This window comes from Mucor mucedo, assembly GCF_025094135.1.
Source record: "Mucor mucedo strain NRRL 3635 chromosome Unknown EV154scaffold_260, whole genome shotgun sequence".
In the NCBI taxonomy this organism is placed as follows: domain Eukaryota; kingdom Fungi; phylum Mucoromycota; class Mucoromycetes; order Mucorales; family Mucoraceae; genus Mucor; species Mucor mucedo.
In genome coordinates, this window is record NW_026252544.1 from 26,551 (window position 1) to 42,637 (window position 16,087).

The 16,087-nt window shown below is 35.0% G+C and overlaps 4 protein-coding genes across 4 annotated transcripts; 3 read left to right on the plus strand and 1 right to left on the minus strand.

The window, feature by feature from the left end:
* Positions 1-3,808: 3,808 nt before the first annotated feature.
* EV154DRAFT_488597 (uncharacterized protein) lies at positions 3,809-5,687 on the plus strand (the record flags this gene model as incomplete). Its single annotated transcript, XM_051599150.1, has 6 exons — positions 3,809-3,909; positions 4,576-4,640; positions 4,811-4,891; positions 5,055-5,108; positions 5,356-5,472; positions 5,602-5,687. 6 exons carry the CDS (start codon positions 3,809-3,811, stop codon positions 5,685-5,687), a joined length of 504 nt encoding a protein of 167 aa, XP_051450334.1.
* A 4,174-nt stretch (positions 5,688-9,861) lies between these two features.
* EV154DRAFT_432755 (uncharacterized protein) lies at positions 9,862-11,474 on the plus strand (the record flags this gene model as incomplete). The annotated part of the gene is made up of 3 exons (XM_051596688.1): positions 9,862-10,345; positions 10,367-10,454; positions 10,511-11,474. The coding sequence occupies 3 exons, from the start codon at positions 9,862-9,864 to the stop codon at positions 11,472-11,474; spliced, it is 1,536 nt and encodes a 511-aa protein (XP_051450335.1).
* A 1,248-nt stretch (positions 11,475-12,722) lies between these two features.
* Positions 12,723-13,468, minus strand: EV154DRAFT_532771 (uncharacterized protein). Its single transcript, XM_051603939.1, has one exon. The coding sequence runs from the start codon at positions 13,447-13,449 to the stop codon at positions 12,853-12,855; it is 597 nt and encodes a 198-aa protein (XP_051450336.1). The 5' UTR covers positions 13,450-13,468; the 3' UTR covers positions 12,723-12,852.
* Positions 13,469-13,830: 362 nt separating this feature from the next.
* EV154DRAFT_488600 (uncharacterized protein) lies at positions 13,831-14,715 on the plus strand (the record flags this gene model as incomplete). Its single annotated transcript, XM_051599151.1, has 2 exons — positions 13,831-14,245; positions 14,297-14,715. 2 exons carry the CDS (start codon positions 13,831-13,833, stop codon positions 14,713-14,715), a joined length of 834 nt encoding a protein of 277 aa, XP_051450337.1.
* Between the last annotated feature and the right edge of the window lie 1,372 nt (positions 14,716-16,087).

Consider the following 16,087-nt stretch of genomic DNA (forward strand, 5'->3'; position numbering starts at 1 on the left):
CTTGTTTTCCTACTGACCTGGTTGCTTTGTTACGTGTTGTCATAGAAACCTTGGAATCCTTGTAATTTTGTTGTCTTAGATATCTGGTTGTCTTACTCGCATTCCTTTCGTCAATACTTGTTATCTTTGATATCATGTTGTATTAACTATCTTGTTGCTCTACGGACTTGGTTGTCTTGCATACTTGGTTGTCTTATGGATACGGTTGTCTTACTTACCTGGTTGTCTTCGTCACCTGGTTGTCGTATATATGTCGGTGTCTTGGTCATATTGCTGTCGTAGTCATATAGTTGTCTTCGTTACTTGCTCACTTGGATACCCTGTTGTTTTAGTTATCTTGTATCTTAGATATATTATCCGCTTAGATTTGTCGTTGCGTTAGATATCTGGATGTCTATATTTTCTCGTTGTCTTATGTTTCTGGTTGTCGTGGATATCATGTTGTCTGAGCGTTTTCGTTGCCTTAGTCACATTGTCGTTTTGGATGTTTTGTTACTTTGGGAACATTGACCGCTTGGATATCTTGTCCTCGCTATGTCTTGTTGTCATGGATATGTGATTGTCGTACAGATCTAGTCGTATTACATGTCTTGTTGTCTTGGCTGTCTGTTTATCTAAGATATCTAATTGTCTTAGCAATCTGGTTATTTTTGATATTCGGTCGTCATAGTCACAGTGTTGTCTAAGTCACATCGTCTTGGAAGTTATGACATCTTGGATACCTTCTTTTCTTAGACATATTGTTGTCTTGAAAACCTTGCTGTCATGAATATTGCGTTGTCTTGGATACTTTACTTTCTTAGCTATCTGGCTGTCTTTAGTAACTTGTGTCTTAGATTTCCTGTTGTTTGAGATATCCCGTTGTCTTGGATATATCGCTGTCTTGGATACCATGGCGTCTTTAATGGCTTGGTGTCATAGTTATCCTGTTGCCTTAGTTATCCTTTTGTCGTATATAAACCGTTGCCTTGCATATCTTTATGTCTTATATATCTTGTTGTCAAAGATATTTTAATGTCCAACCCTTCTTGTTCTCTTAGTTTTTTTTTTGGTGTCCTAGATATATTATTGTCTTAGTTATTTGGTAGTCTAGGATATCTACTTGTCTTAGTTATTTGGTTGTCTACGATATCTACTTGTCTTGGTCGCATTGTTACCTTAGACTGTCTTTAGACATAGTATTTATGATTTTTTGACTTTTTTGTTTGGCTAGACTTTTTTTAATTATAACCATTCGTACACTCTTAAATTCCCAACATATTAAACTTATTTTCATGTCCGTAAAAACAATTTTGGACTTCTTAGAAATTTTTTTTTTTTTTTTGGTGATCCATTTTTGACAATTATTTTTCGGCTTGGGACTAATTGTTTGTCGTTTGTCTTCAAACTTCGATAAGTTTCTTAGAAGATACGGCTGATACTACCTGCCCTACTGGGGTTGTGTCAAAATGACTTAGGAATTATTATTTGGCGATATTTTAATTTTAATCGTTATTATACAAAATAATTAATGCTATACGGCCTTTATTTGTCATCTACAGATGTTATTGGCAGTGCAAGTAGTCTTTCTTATCCGCTTAAGTTATGAAATATTTCTTCTCTTTTTGTCTTCATCTAAAGAATCATGTCATATCGGCAGCTGGAGATTTTGTAATACTTTGATAACCTATTTGTCGTTGTTTGATCAAACTTCCTTTTATTTTCGACAAAGATGCGCCAGATACAACTTAGACTATTTGTATTACTCCTCAGTTATGAAGTAACTTCAAATATATGGTATTATACTTTGTATCTGTTGTTGACTTTCATCCGACCTATTACCAAAAAAATAATTACAAGGTCTTCGTATTGGGTTAAGCGTTGCGCTGTGATGTTTTTAAATGACTTCCGCTGTTATTCATGCTTTTGGATCTTTACAGATGTAGTCTCATACTCGGTCATTATTTCATTAGCAATCAGGTAATGGTCTAGCTTTTAACTAATTTCCATCCTCTTCGGCATATTATCTGTAATCGCTCTCTTTACAGGCTGCTACCATTTCATTTTGATTGATTCCGTCACAAATCTCTTCCTGTTACTCACTTATTACGTCAAGTCCATTTATAAACAGTTTATTATGCCGGCTAGACTTTTTTAAATCAACTGTAGACATAAAGATTACAATTTTAGACGTAATAAAAGTATTCCCATGTCCTTAGAAAATTTTTTCGAGTTTTGAAAATTATTTTTCTGTTTTTATCTGATGTGTCCTTTTTTCCAATTTCTTTCGGCTAGGAACGGAATCTTGATATTTTGCGTTGAAACTTTTAGGAGTCATGCAGAAGATGTTTTTTTAACTAGGCGTGCAGCTGTTGTTGTACAAAACCGTCTTTCAAAGTTTTAATTGGCAGTATGGCTCTTTTTAACATATTTTATAAAGTATTTCCTTCATTATTTTGTCCATTCAAATTCTGTGTACCTCCTGCGTAATGGAAACAGTTTTCGTATAATGCTAAAGTAACTCCGACTAATTGCGACTGTTCGTTTTAGTCAAAACTTACAAGTCTTGTCGATTATTGGTCGTTACAAGTTTATTTTTCACTCATCACAGCCCCTAGTCAATAAATCTACTTTATACTGAGGAGATAGCGCAGTGATAATAGCTACTGCAAGAACAGAAAGAATGCATACAACTTTGCCAAAGATATGAATCTTCCTGAACATTACATTGCGTCTATATCATGATATAACACAAGATAAAACGTCCATACAGAGATCCAACACGCCTTCCATCAAGTGTAACATGTACTTACGTGAGACAACATCTCGTCACGCATTTAAATAAGTGCAAAGCCGGTCAAAGCACGTTTATATGGCCTAAAAACACGTGTTTAACGCGTCGGTTTAGGTTGGGAACGCATTTGAGGCGTGTACATAAAATAGCATGATATGTCACGTGAAAGTCACGTGTATTAATAATATACGTCATGTCTTGTACTACACAGCTGACACGAGACTCCGCCAGAATTATAGCTTAGGGGGGAGAGCGTCGTTCTTTAAAAGCGGGGTTTAAGGGTTCGACCCCGGCCGGCTTCATTTTTTGCACTTTTCACACAGCTGCTTTTAAGTGTGATCTTCCCCACCAGCGTATTCCTGAGGTTGAGGCGGTTCTCCAACATTTTTTTGTTAAAGATTTTGTTAGAAAAATATTTCGGAATATTTAGTTACCCATCTTTATGCAAAATCAGTCAGTGACTTTCAACTTTTTTATAGAACTTGATTCGGTTGTGTTGGTCAACACAAGGGGATTACTTTTTTATTCGATAATTCGTTATTAACGAGGCGTATACGCGTAAAACCAAACTTATGCAAGGGGAAGGGATTTAAACGGGCTCTGATGAACGATGTTTGCCATCATGATTAGAAATAAAAATCGACGGTGCTCCTACTCGTATGGTACGCAGTCTGCAGTGTCCAAAGTTGATCCAAACTTGATTGGGTAACAACCAATGCTTGTTAAAGGCTAGAAGATCATAGCAAGGTGTCTATATATCAGGTAACTTTGATTCACTTGCGGAATTTCTGTCATGAGTAGTATACTGTTGATAAAGACGGTTAAACAAGATTATTGCCTCTTTGTTCTTGCTTGATACTATAATCATGCCTGGTTGAAATATAACTGATTAAAATGCATTATCAGATAGTGGACTATTAAACAGCGAAAGGTAATAAGAAACTAAAGCAAGTAAGAAAATGAGGCTCTATTCTAAGTTGGAGAATTTGTCACGATAAAAATAAAGGCTCACTCTATACTCCAAATGTGAAAAACATGTTGTTGGTTTTATCGGATGGATCATCTTTTAAAAATTCTTTCGGCTCTAGTCTTTATGTTAATAATCCCTCTTCAGTGTCAGCCGACACATGTGTAAAGTAATGACAGAATAATTCATCAAGTTGTCATTGATTGAAACTGCCTTTAGACATACTATTTAAGGATGTTTTCCCTTTTGTACACTTTTTTGTCCAGCTAGACTTTTTTCAACTATTAGCATATCTAAATTTGCCTATTCCAAATACATTAAAATTACTCCCATGTCATTATAAAATTTTTTGGACTTTTGAGAAATATATTTCTATTTTTGTCTTCAGTCTTTTATTTTCTAATTTCTTTCGGCTTGGAACGAAATCTTGAGATTATCCTTTGAAACTTTTAGGAGTCGTGTAGAAGATAATACGTAAACTATACATAATGTGGTAGTTATTCAAAACTGCTGTAAAAGTTGTTCATTGGCAGTATTCTCAGTTTTTTTAAGTATCATAGACTATTTCTTCAGCAATAATGAGTGCATTCATGATCTGCTTATATTGTGTGTAGTGTACAATGTCTTTATACTATGCTAAAACCGTATCAATTATTGGACACCTGTTGCTATGAAATGAAATTACAAGGCCGGCCATTTGTGGGTCCTTTTACTAACATCGTCGCTACTTGATTGTTATTTTGTTAAATATTTCCGATATTTTGCTCACAGTCGCACTAGTAATCAAGGCGACTGTTGCCAGTATTCCCCAATTTATAGCATTTACTTAATAAAGTATTGTAACTTACTTTGAAGTTGTGGTCGAACAATTGGAAAATTATTTTCCAATCAACGACTGTTGTGAGTTCATATCATGTTTTAAACTGAGCTGATCAATGCTAAAACTGTTACAAATACGAGTACTTTAGACTTATGTCAAAAATGACAGTTACTCTACAACTTGGAAGTTTCTTTGCCCAAGACTCGGGTTATCTAGTCAATTATTGTTCCTCGTTCATAATATTTCGTAGATGGTTACAAAATATGTTTCTATAATTGTTATATCAAGGCCAATTATTGTGGCAATTCAACCTTTTGTGAATTTGGCCCAGGTATCATTAGGTTAGGTATCTGACGTTTGTTTATCTGACCTGCTTTATGATATGGACTTTTTTTAACATTTTGTGTACGGAGTGTAGACGATTAGAATTCTATTAAAAGTTTTCCCTTGTCGTTGTAAATTTTTTTCGACTTTTGAAAAATATTTTTTTGCAGTTTGTTTAAAAGATACTTTTTTCCAAATATCTTTCCGGTTGGGACGTATGCTTGGTATTTTGTTCTAGTACTTGCATCATGAAAGTAGCAGGCTTCTTAAACCGATATAGATTGCGTTAGTCTTTTAAAAGTTTCCGAAAATATTTTTTGGCTTTATTGTTGGGTTTTTTAGGTCTTTAACAATTGGAATTTTCGAAACTTCCTAAATTCTTGTTTCGTCTACACCATATGCAGTGTAGAAGTTCCTTTATCATTGTACACCTATTCCAATTGTTTATAAGTACTCATTGTTGACAAACAGTTACGACCTTAACTATTATTATTCTTTTTAATGTCTTGATCCTTACTTCGTTAATATTCGACTATGTCTTCCCATTTCCTCTCAAAGAAGAGCTGGTTGGTCCTAAATTAGTTCCAGGTATTTCCCAGTTATAATATATATCATACATACAATCACTTGGTATTTCGTAATTTATTCTATTAACTTGATAAACAATTCGTCTAAACTAATTTTATCATACATACCAATGATACAAGGATACTCTAGGGTATATTGAACCGATTGACGACAGTTTGTTCTGCCTGACATTTGCATTTAAAGAAGTATCAGCCCATATAATTATGGCTTATTGAAAATCACTAATATTTGTAATACAGAAGCGATACACTTTTCTAAAAGCAACTAAACTATTATTTCTACTTATATTTTAGACATAAACAGTAGCAGGACCCATAGTTTCTTTTTCTACAAGATGAGGATTTGCCAAAGATATATTGGCCCTCCATATTATAACTAAAATAACAAAATTACAGTCTGTAATAAGACCGGCCTGTCCTTTATAATAACGCTAGAGGTCAGCCAGACGAATGAATCCTGCCCTGAAAAATAAGTTTAGACCAAAAAGCAAGAAACAATTATATAGAACAATACTTTGCAATTTCATCATAAAAATTGACTACAATCCCGTACAATTTACCCTAGAGTACCCCTAGAAACGATCCAAGACTATTACTTTTCATGCCTGCCATTGCCCAGCCAATCATCGCACAGGAATCTCCAAAAAAGTCAATTTTTTAAAAAAACTTTTTTTGTGCAGAGAAATCAGAAAGGTTAAAAGCGGAGTTTGAAAAATTTTGTCCATTTTTGGATTTTTGAAAACATTCTCAGCCAATCAATTATTGTCCGACGGCGTTGAAACTGGTATCATTCGAAAGCCCTTTGCAAGGCGCAGAGCGTAACCAAGCCGGATTGTTAAAGTTTATTCAAAAATCTATTTCAAGAACGATTTAAATGTTATTTCCCTGCTTAAAATCGGGATTTTTGACTTTAAACGTGTGTAACAACATTTCAGCCAATCTAAGGGGGGTCATATTATACATTTTTGAAATGCCACAATTTGTAGCTATTTTTGAGGAAATTTGTTAAATTTCATTCGGGGTGCTATGGGCAGGCAAAATTGGCTTGGGTAGGGGTAGGCTGAGAGTTAATGTAGTGTACTTAGTTGATGACTTTGAAACCCAAATAAGTCAATGGGTTTTCATTTCTATAGATCGAAAATAGTACCGTTGAAACGAGCTCATTTTTCCACGTAGGATAGCCAAGCGTTTTTTTCATTCCAGATTTCATCGGGGGTTACTATGGGCAGGCAAAATTGGCTTGGGTAGGGGTAGGCTGAGAGTTAATGTAGTGTACTTAGTTGATGACTTTGAAACCCAAATAAGTCAATGGGTTTTCATTTCTATAGATCGAAAATAGTACCGTTGAAACGAGCTCATTTTTCCACGTAGGATAGCCAAGCGTTTTTTTCATTCCAGATTTCATCGGGGGTTACTATGGGCAGGCAAAATTGGCTTGGGTAGGGGTAGGCTGAGAGTTAATGTAGTGTACTTAGTTGATGACTTTGAAACCCAAATAAGTCAATGGGTTTTCATTTCTATAGATCGAAAATAGTACCGTTGAAACGAGCTCATTTTTCCACGTAGGATAGCCAAGCGTTTTTTTCATTCCAGATTTCATCGGGGGTTACTATGGGCAGGCAAAATTGGCTTTGGTAGGCGTAGGCTGAGAAATAACGTAGTGTACATAGTTCATGACTTTGAAACCCAAATAAGTCAATGGGTTTTCATTTCTATAGATCGAAAATAGTACCGTTGAAACGAGCTCATTTTTCCACGTAGGATAGCCAAGCGTTTTTTTCATTCCAGATTTCATCGGGGGTTACTATGGACAGCCAAAATTGGCTTTGGTAGGCGTAGGCTGAGAAATAACGTAGTGTACATAGTTCATGACTTTGAAACCCAAATAAGTCAATGGGTTTTCATTTCTATAGATCGAAAATAGTACCGTTGAAACGAGCTCATTTTTCCACGTAGGATAGCCAAGCGTTTTTTTCATTCCAGATTTCATCGGGGGTTACTATGGACAGCCAAAATTGGCTTTGGTAGGCGTAGGCTGAGAAATAACGTAGTGTACATAGTTCATGACTTTGAAACCCAAATAAGTCAATGGGTTTCCATTTCTATAGATCGAAAATAGTACCGTTGAAACGAGCTCATTTTTCCACGTAGGATAGCCAAGCGTTTTTTTCATTCCAGATTTCATCGGGGGTTACTAATGACGCTTTTTGAACGATTAAAATATAAAGTTCACTCAAAATGCTAACCTATCTGTTATTATTTTTCAAGGACTCTATTTTTTCAATATACTTTTTATTTTTAGAGAAAACAAAATGAACCCATCTCAAATTGTTATTGTAGTTACTGAATTGCGATAAGTTTTCTTTGGACTCGATGATGATATCAAAATGATTATGAAATCAGAGATTACTGCACTTTTCCGACAATGATGTCTCCACTACAGTTTTATTGCATTCTCGATGTTGCCTGTTCCATCAGATCGTGAAACTCCCAGTGGGGAAGAAAACCATTTCTAGTTGCGTTAGCAGCTTCTCTTCTGGTTCTGAACGTATTAAAGAGGCTAATTCACTTGTTATTCATGGCTGCAATGTTTCTTCTACCGTTGATAGCGTTACTGGCATTAAAAGGATCTTCCTTTGCCTTGTTTAAGTTCAGCTTTGCTTGAGGTGAGCAAATAACACCCACGTTTACAACGTAATCGGGAAACAACTCGATCAAAACGTGGGTACTTGCTGAATCCCATTTGACGAAGTTAATGGTAGTCTACTTTTGGAAAGGCATTTTGTTAATTAAAATTGGATAATTAAGAATTCGTAAAGAAAAATGAAGAGGATCACAAACACAACTCTTTTATCAAAAAACCGAAACAAAAACATTGGTGAGTTCAGTAGCCCAATTTGGCTGATTTTTCATCTGATAGAAGGATTCTGGGGTCGTTGGATTTTAATCCTTTATTGGGATATTTCGAAAATTTTGGCACTGAAGAAAATTCGATGTTATTGTTAGGGCCCTCACAAGCAACAAAATTATTTTTTTAAAGATTTCGATTGTATGTCGTTCCTAACACAATGCTGGTTGCCTCCGCTTCAGATTCCGAAGTGGTACAAGCTCTCTGAGCCACGCTTTATTTTCAGAAACATAATAAAAAATATATAATTCCCTTTTTCCCCAGATCTTTCAATATTCAATTTTTTTTTTTTTTTTTTTTTTTTTTTTTTTTGGGTTGGGATATATGAAGTTGCTAAACTAAACTAAAGTAATTGAAGATTCTTCGATACCAGGGCTGGGTGTGTACCACTTCTTCATCCTTCGCTTCAGCAACCTGTGTATTTAGGACTTTATTATTATTATTTTTTTTTTTTTTTTTTTTTTTTGTGAAAGGTTACAATTTTGCCAAATAGTTGAATAAAAAAAAACCGGTTTTTTAGGCGTTCTTCAGACTGCCGATCGGGACCTGCGGCCCTCTCGTGGGACTGAGGTTTTTGTTTATTTGCTGTTCGGGACTTACAGCCCCTCACTCACTAATCAGTTAAAATCATGTAAATGCTTGTAGTATGAATGCCGTGTTTGCCCGTTCGGGACTTACAGCCCCTCACTGACTAATCAATTTAAATCGTGTAAATGCTATAGTATGAATACCATGATGGCCGTTCGGGACATACAGCCCATCACTCGCTTATATAATCAATAAAAAAGTGTGACTTCTGAAAAGTGATGATATTTTTAAGCACTGTTTTTGTTGGACATAGTATTTTTTTTAACCCTTTTCCCTTAGGCTTTCTAACTCCGTAAATACTCCGTGAAGAACGCCAAAAATGGTAACCTTTCACAAAAAAAAAAATAATAATAATAATAATAAAGTCCTTAATCGGGATCTTTAAAAAATAATTTGTTGCTTGTGAGGGCCCTAATACACATTCATTGATTACTTATTTTTAGGCAGAATGAGCATTTTTGTAGACAAAATGTTTAGTTTGAAGGAGTGTTTGTTTACTGTCGCCACACTCTGCGTATCACAATAACACATATTAAAGTTTTTTTTTTTGCCCACTTTTCGTACATTTTGCCTTTTCGTCCTTTCTTTGTTTCATCGATCATTTCCCTATACAAAAGATTACTAAGAACAGATATCATTGCATCTTCTTTCATTGTATCTTTAAGTTTATTTTCTTTACATTATATCGTTTTATCATTCTATTGTCTTGCTTTTTGTAACACTTATTAACCGAAAAAGTCAAATATGAAGTGTAAAACCTGTGGAAAACAATTAAAGAACACTGATTCGGGATCGAAGGATCATAAATATAATTTTCATATTGATGAGGTGTTTGTTGGCGAAAGTAAGTAGTTTTTTTTCTTTTTTTTTTTCAGTTTGTGCAAATTTTATTTAATGACATTTGCATCCGTAGGTCTTTCACCTGTGAGCAGAATTCATGGGAGCTTCACTTGTCATATTTGTAAAAAAGAACTGAAAACAACAAATGGATTCAGGTCTCATATGGTCAAACACGGTTTAAAGATGAGTATAGAATGTGACACGAGTCTTCCGCTGTCCAAAAAGTCATTGAAAGATTTGGAACATGTCTCCACAGATAACATATCGCCACGCGATAGTATCGGTCATATTCCACCTAAGGAACTTAATATCAAGGAATCTACTGAAAATAATAAGAAACGTAGGCTGCTAACTTATTCACAAACCATCCTTGCTTCAAGTGATTCTGTTGCAGCTGATACTCAAGAACAAACAGATAAGCTTATGATTGCAAAACTTGGTAGATGGGTTCCTATCATCTATGAATCTGAGGGTGAACAGCATGGTCTCTTAACTTCTACCCGATCAGCGACCAAGTTGTTGCAAGAATCATTGCATAGTGGTCAATGAAAGAAACCAGCTAACGACATTGATCCAACTATTGGCGTTCCTTGTCATAAAGATTATTGTGATAGTGATTCTCTTATAGAGCATATCAAATCAAATAGGTATGATGTTTGATTCCACTTAAAAGATGTGTTCTTTAACACATTTTTTTTTTTAGTCAAGCAGCAAAGAAGCTTTCAGCAACTCGTCATGAAGAGCTTACTCTTGAACAATCTAATATTTTAAATCAAGATTGGCTCGAGTATCCTCATTTACGATACTGCGGATCTCAGATGTTAGCCGGGGCCATTTTAGTTGAGGGCCCAAATTCGATTTTGTTGAATACTGTGGAACCGTATTCTCGCGACCCTTTGCTTGACGCCCATTATGAAAGATTGGCTGCTGGCCAGTCAACATTCCCAACGTCACTTGGTATTTATGGATTCTTATCAATTTGTTTGGTTGAAACACAGGACGGCAGAAAGTTAATAGTAGGAACTCGAACTTGCAATTTCCTCATCACATCAAGTATGCGCCTGGACGTCCACTCTATAAATCTTGGACCATCAACCACACACTTTACCCCAACAACAAAAACAAGGCTATTTCTTGATAAGGCTTCACTTGATATCGTCAAAACAATGCTCCAAGACGAAACCATCAACCAATGCCAACAAATGCCTATTTTGTACCAATTAAGACAATTACGAAGCAAATTTGATTGCCTTTCCACTTACACAAAATGCCGAGCATCATCATCATTATTAAGCCATCCATTCTTACAACCGACAACAATCTGGACCTTGTCTTCACAAAATGGCTCAAACTCAAATTTGATCAATTTGTCACAAGAAAAAATAGGAGCTTTAATATTCAGAACACTTGCTGTTCAAGTTTCCAGATATGGCGCTCATGCCTCCCTCGATCGCGTTGCAGTTGACGAAGTTGCGGCACTTACAAAGAATACATCTACTTCAGCAATCTTGAAAAATATCCAAAGACTATTTGACGATAAAGACGAAATTAAAATCATTAATAATTCTGCTCTTAACAGCCAATTAACTGACCTCGCCAACAATATCAACAAGAAAAAAGACGATGAAAAAAAAGTTAAAAGTATTGTTGATGAACTGTATGATTAATTTTTTGTTGTTGACAGTAATCATTTTTAAATAAAAGTTTTATATCGTTTTGGGAAACATAAAGACTATCTAAACGTATAGAAGTCAATTGCATATTACAGTAGTCGTTCGATTTAAGGGTATTTTCTATTTAAGGGTGGATTTTGGAAAAACAGCTTCCGTCTCCCGCATTAACACCACTAAACCACTATTCTATTTAAGGGTGAGATTCCAATTCCCCACACCCTTAAATCGAACGATTTCACAGTGTATTTTTGACTTTTTTCCAGCTTTTTGATCAAATTTATTGAATGTCCGAATAAAAATAAATATTTCGCAGTAATGATCATATTTCACGGTTAAAAATCGTTTTGTGACGTCTGTTTAAAATAGTCACGCTTTTCGATTTAAGGGTATTTTCTATTTAAGGGTGAGATTTCCGAAATTTTTGGTCACCCTTAAATCGAGCGACTACTGTATACCAATATTATTAAATCAATGCCTGTACATGAACCTCCTGAAAGAAAATCATTCTTAAGAGCTACAATTATGAGATGTATAAATATCAAAAATTCGGTCAAACTACTATATGATGATATTAATTTACTATCTTCGCAGACTTGGTCAAATTAGCTTCAAACATCCGGCCAAATAAGTTTCCTTTTTATGAGCAATTTAATTTTGCACAAGTGGACAGTGTTTCCAAAAAAAAAAAAAAAAAAAAAAAAAAAAAAAATCGGTAAATTGACTGTGGATGCATTGTAGATCGATAAATGGAATCAAAAAAAGCTATTTGTTTACATCATTCACTCCGACTTTCAATCCCCAATGGACCACAGGTCCGTTATTAACGTCATTGCCAATCTACCAATAGCAGCGACTCTTATATTTCAGTACATTAATTCAGTAAGAAATAAAAACGTTTTTTTTTATTCGTTTTAATAAGATTTAAACAATGATAACAATAATGAAAAAACTAAAACTTCTTCCAAACATATCCCACCAGAAAACAATACGTAAAATCAAGGGGTGACAAAGCATGAAAATGACTATAAAATAATTTAGTAATGCAATTCGAGGGATACATTTAGTTTACCTTCACTGCCTTCCTAAAAATAAAAAAATTAACAAAATATTAAAATATTTTACATCTCCTATGGCAGCCTATGTCAAAACAATACCAGTAAATATCAAATAAATAAAAATATGCAAATCCGAGATAATACCTTATTTTCTTAAGCTTGGTTTTCTTGAGGATGGTATTCTTGGGCTTGGTTTTCTTGGGCTTGGTTTGTTTACGCTTGGTTTGTTTGGTCTTGGCTGTCTTGAGTTTGTTCTTCCGCCTCTGTGGATGAACTATATTTTTCTGTTAAATAAGTCACGTCATCTTAATAAACATTCAGTAATACCTCATATACTTTTCTCTGTTTTGGTAAGACCTCTTGATAAGATGGAGCGCCACCCAGTCATCCTCACAAAGAGATAAATCTACATCCATTCCAAGTACACGCTCATTTAACAAGTTGACTATTTTGCGACGATAGCACGGAAGCACGTCTCGCCATGGTGGTGGGTGGTTGTTATACGTTACATCCATAAGTGATTTAATACGATAGTAGGCACAGCTCCTTATATTTTCGTAAACCATACCAAAATCTTCAATATCAGGTTTTAGTTGAAGTATAGCATCAAGTACGTCAAGCTTTAATATTTTTCGCTTCCTTGAGTTTCCATTGTTCATTGTCACCATTGGCATGGGTATTTTCTTTCTCCTTGTTCCTGCCTGCTCATTTGTGTTTGAACTTGTGGCGCTTTCATTCTCGGCAAAATGTCTTTGAATCACCTCCATCCCATCAGCATGAGTACGTAACATGTCTTGAATCTGAGTAAAACTATCCTTCAACGATACTATCATTGCGTTGTTTTGAGTCACCGTGTTTTCGAATGAGTTAATTTTCTGAATCAGTTCTAAATTATGATCTTTCTTGGGAGGCATATTAATTATTTTAAGAGGGATGAAGGACAACTTTTTAAAACAACAAAGAAAAAACATTTTATAAAAGATGTGACTGCTAATCTCACTCATTTTTAAAGCCATTATTTCTGTTGCAAGCACGATGTTTTGAGTTTCACTTTATTTCGAAGTTTCTTATTGCCATTTGAATGTAACATCTGCAACAAAAAAATACGCGACAATAATCGCATAGCTCATTTTCGTGAACACGAAAAACAAAGAAGCCTTCATGAAGTCAGCCGTATCAACAACCGATTTAACAATAATAGCTTGAAACGAAAGCGATCGCATAAAAGCATTCAACGCCAAACTGAAGGAACAGCCATAACAACCACAAGAGCACAAACAGAAAATGGTACAGAGATGACATCTGCGGAAATATCCAACGAAACAGCAATGAATCAAGTTGACCTAGTATGGACACTACCAGGATCAATGTTGACTATAACCGAAAATTTAAATAGTCAAGATAATGATTCAACTTATACTTTGACAACACCAATTATTGAGGAAAGCAACTGCGATTACAATAACTGTTTAGATCCAGAAGACTATAACGAAACATCTGCTTGTACTGCTATTACAACATTAAATGTAGAAAGCGAAGCAAGTTATAATTCTCATCCCGATAGAACCTTTACCGTAACGGTTCCAAATAAACAATTCATTGATATTGACAAGAAAAATCTTGAAATCTACCAAATTTTCGAAGAGGATCATGTTGGACATGGTACTATAGACAAAATAGTCAGATGGTATAACCTACAAAAGAATGAAGGTACGTAAAGTGACTCAATAAAACAGAATGCTTGCTCATGACTTTCAATAGACCAAACTCCCCTCCTGACACACAAAAAGTATAAAACAAAGATCAAGAAAAATTCACCTTTTAGACCATTTAAGATTGATACATGTATAAATGTTTGCTATGCTTTCCCGGACAAAAGTGAATTACAGTGCCCTGAATGCCATGAAGCAAGATACACTTCATCCAATTCTACTGCAACAACTACACGAACTACAGAACAGTTAAAGATAGCTCCTCAACTGGCTTCACTTTTCACAAATGCGATGTTTTTACGTCAGTGTGAAAAACCTATCGATACAATCATCAAAGGATCATATATAAAAGATCTTCAATCAAAAGGCTTGTTTCAAGGAAAATATGATATTGGCTTGGTTCACAGTGGCGGACTATATGGTAAAAACCCGCAACATGTGGTAAAAACCCGCAACATTTGGTGGTAAAAACGTCCATTTTATATCACCGAATGTTGCGGAATTGTTGCTCATTTACCACCGGAAGTGGTAAAACTCCAAAATTATACCACCAAATGTTGCGGGTTTTTGCTACATGTTGCGGGTTTTTACCACCTAATGTTGCGGGTTTTTTCCGCATGTTGCGTGTTTATACCACTTAATGTTGCGGTTTTTTTCCGCATGTTGCGTAATTATACCACTTCTGGTAGCTACTTAAATCCACATGTTGCGTCTTTTTACCACAATATAGCGTCCTTTTAGTCAAAACGTAGTACATCACTTTTAATTATAATACTATTGATGCTGATGGACCTTATACATTTGTGCAATCAAAAAATAAATTATATAATAAAGAAGCAGGATTTAAATGAAAACGTTTTTATTTTATTCAATGTTTATTTTGTATTTTACTTTAAAAATAAGGCAAAGGTTTTGCCGGCTGTCTAACATTGTCGTAAGTTGCCGTGGAGGAGGGAGAAGAGTAATACCCAATTTAAAAAGAAAAAAAGTTACTGTTTAAGCATTGCCATAAAACAAAGGGGGAATGAGTAGCTTACAGCCATCTACTGTAGTTTTAGAGAATTAAAATTACGAGGGGGTTTGATGATATTTCGACTTCTTTTTTTTCTTCCAATCATGTAGTTGAGTGTGTATTGGTGCTTAAGTGTGTAATTAAGTGTGTTTTTGTTTAAGAGTCAACAGAGGTATGAAAGTTATTATTTATTGTAATGTTTTAAAATTTGTATTGTTATTTATATGATGGTTATTAAATGAGTGATATATATATATTTGTATGTGGTTAATTATAGAGTGTAGTATTTGTATTGACTATGAGGTGTAAAGCGTTTGTTCAGAATAGTGAATCATATCAATAGCATCAATATTCACACCGAACTTTCTTTTAATTCTAACTGGTAGATCTGCACCAAAAAAATATAGATCATCTGCTTTTCTAACTCTTGACATTGCTACATACATTTGACCATGAGATACCATGTCATCTAAGTGAATAGCCACAGAGTCAATTGTAATGCTTTGTGCCTTATGAATTGTTGTAGCAAAAGCAGGGACAATTGGAAACTGGGATCTCACATAGCTTGTGCCTGGAATGGATCTTGTTATTCTTTGGATCCACAGTGTTTGGTGACTACCGTCAGAGTTTTGCTTCAATAATAAAATATTCTCTTCGTCTACTTCCGATATTGTTGCCAAAGTACCATTTACCCAGCCTTGAGAAACCCGCAAGTTTTGAAGGAGCATGACCGGCATGTCGATTTTTAATTGCAATTCTTCGAGAAGTCTTGTTTCTTTTAGAGCCCTAGCAGCTGATTTTCTATTACCGCCATTGAAAGTATCGATG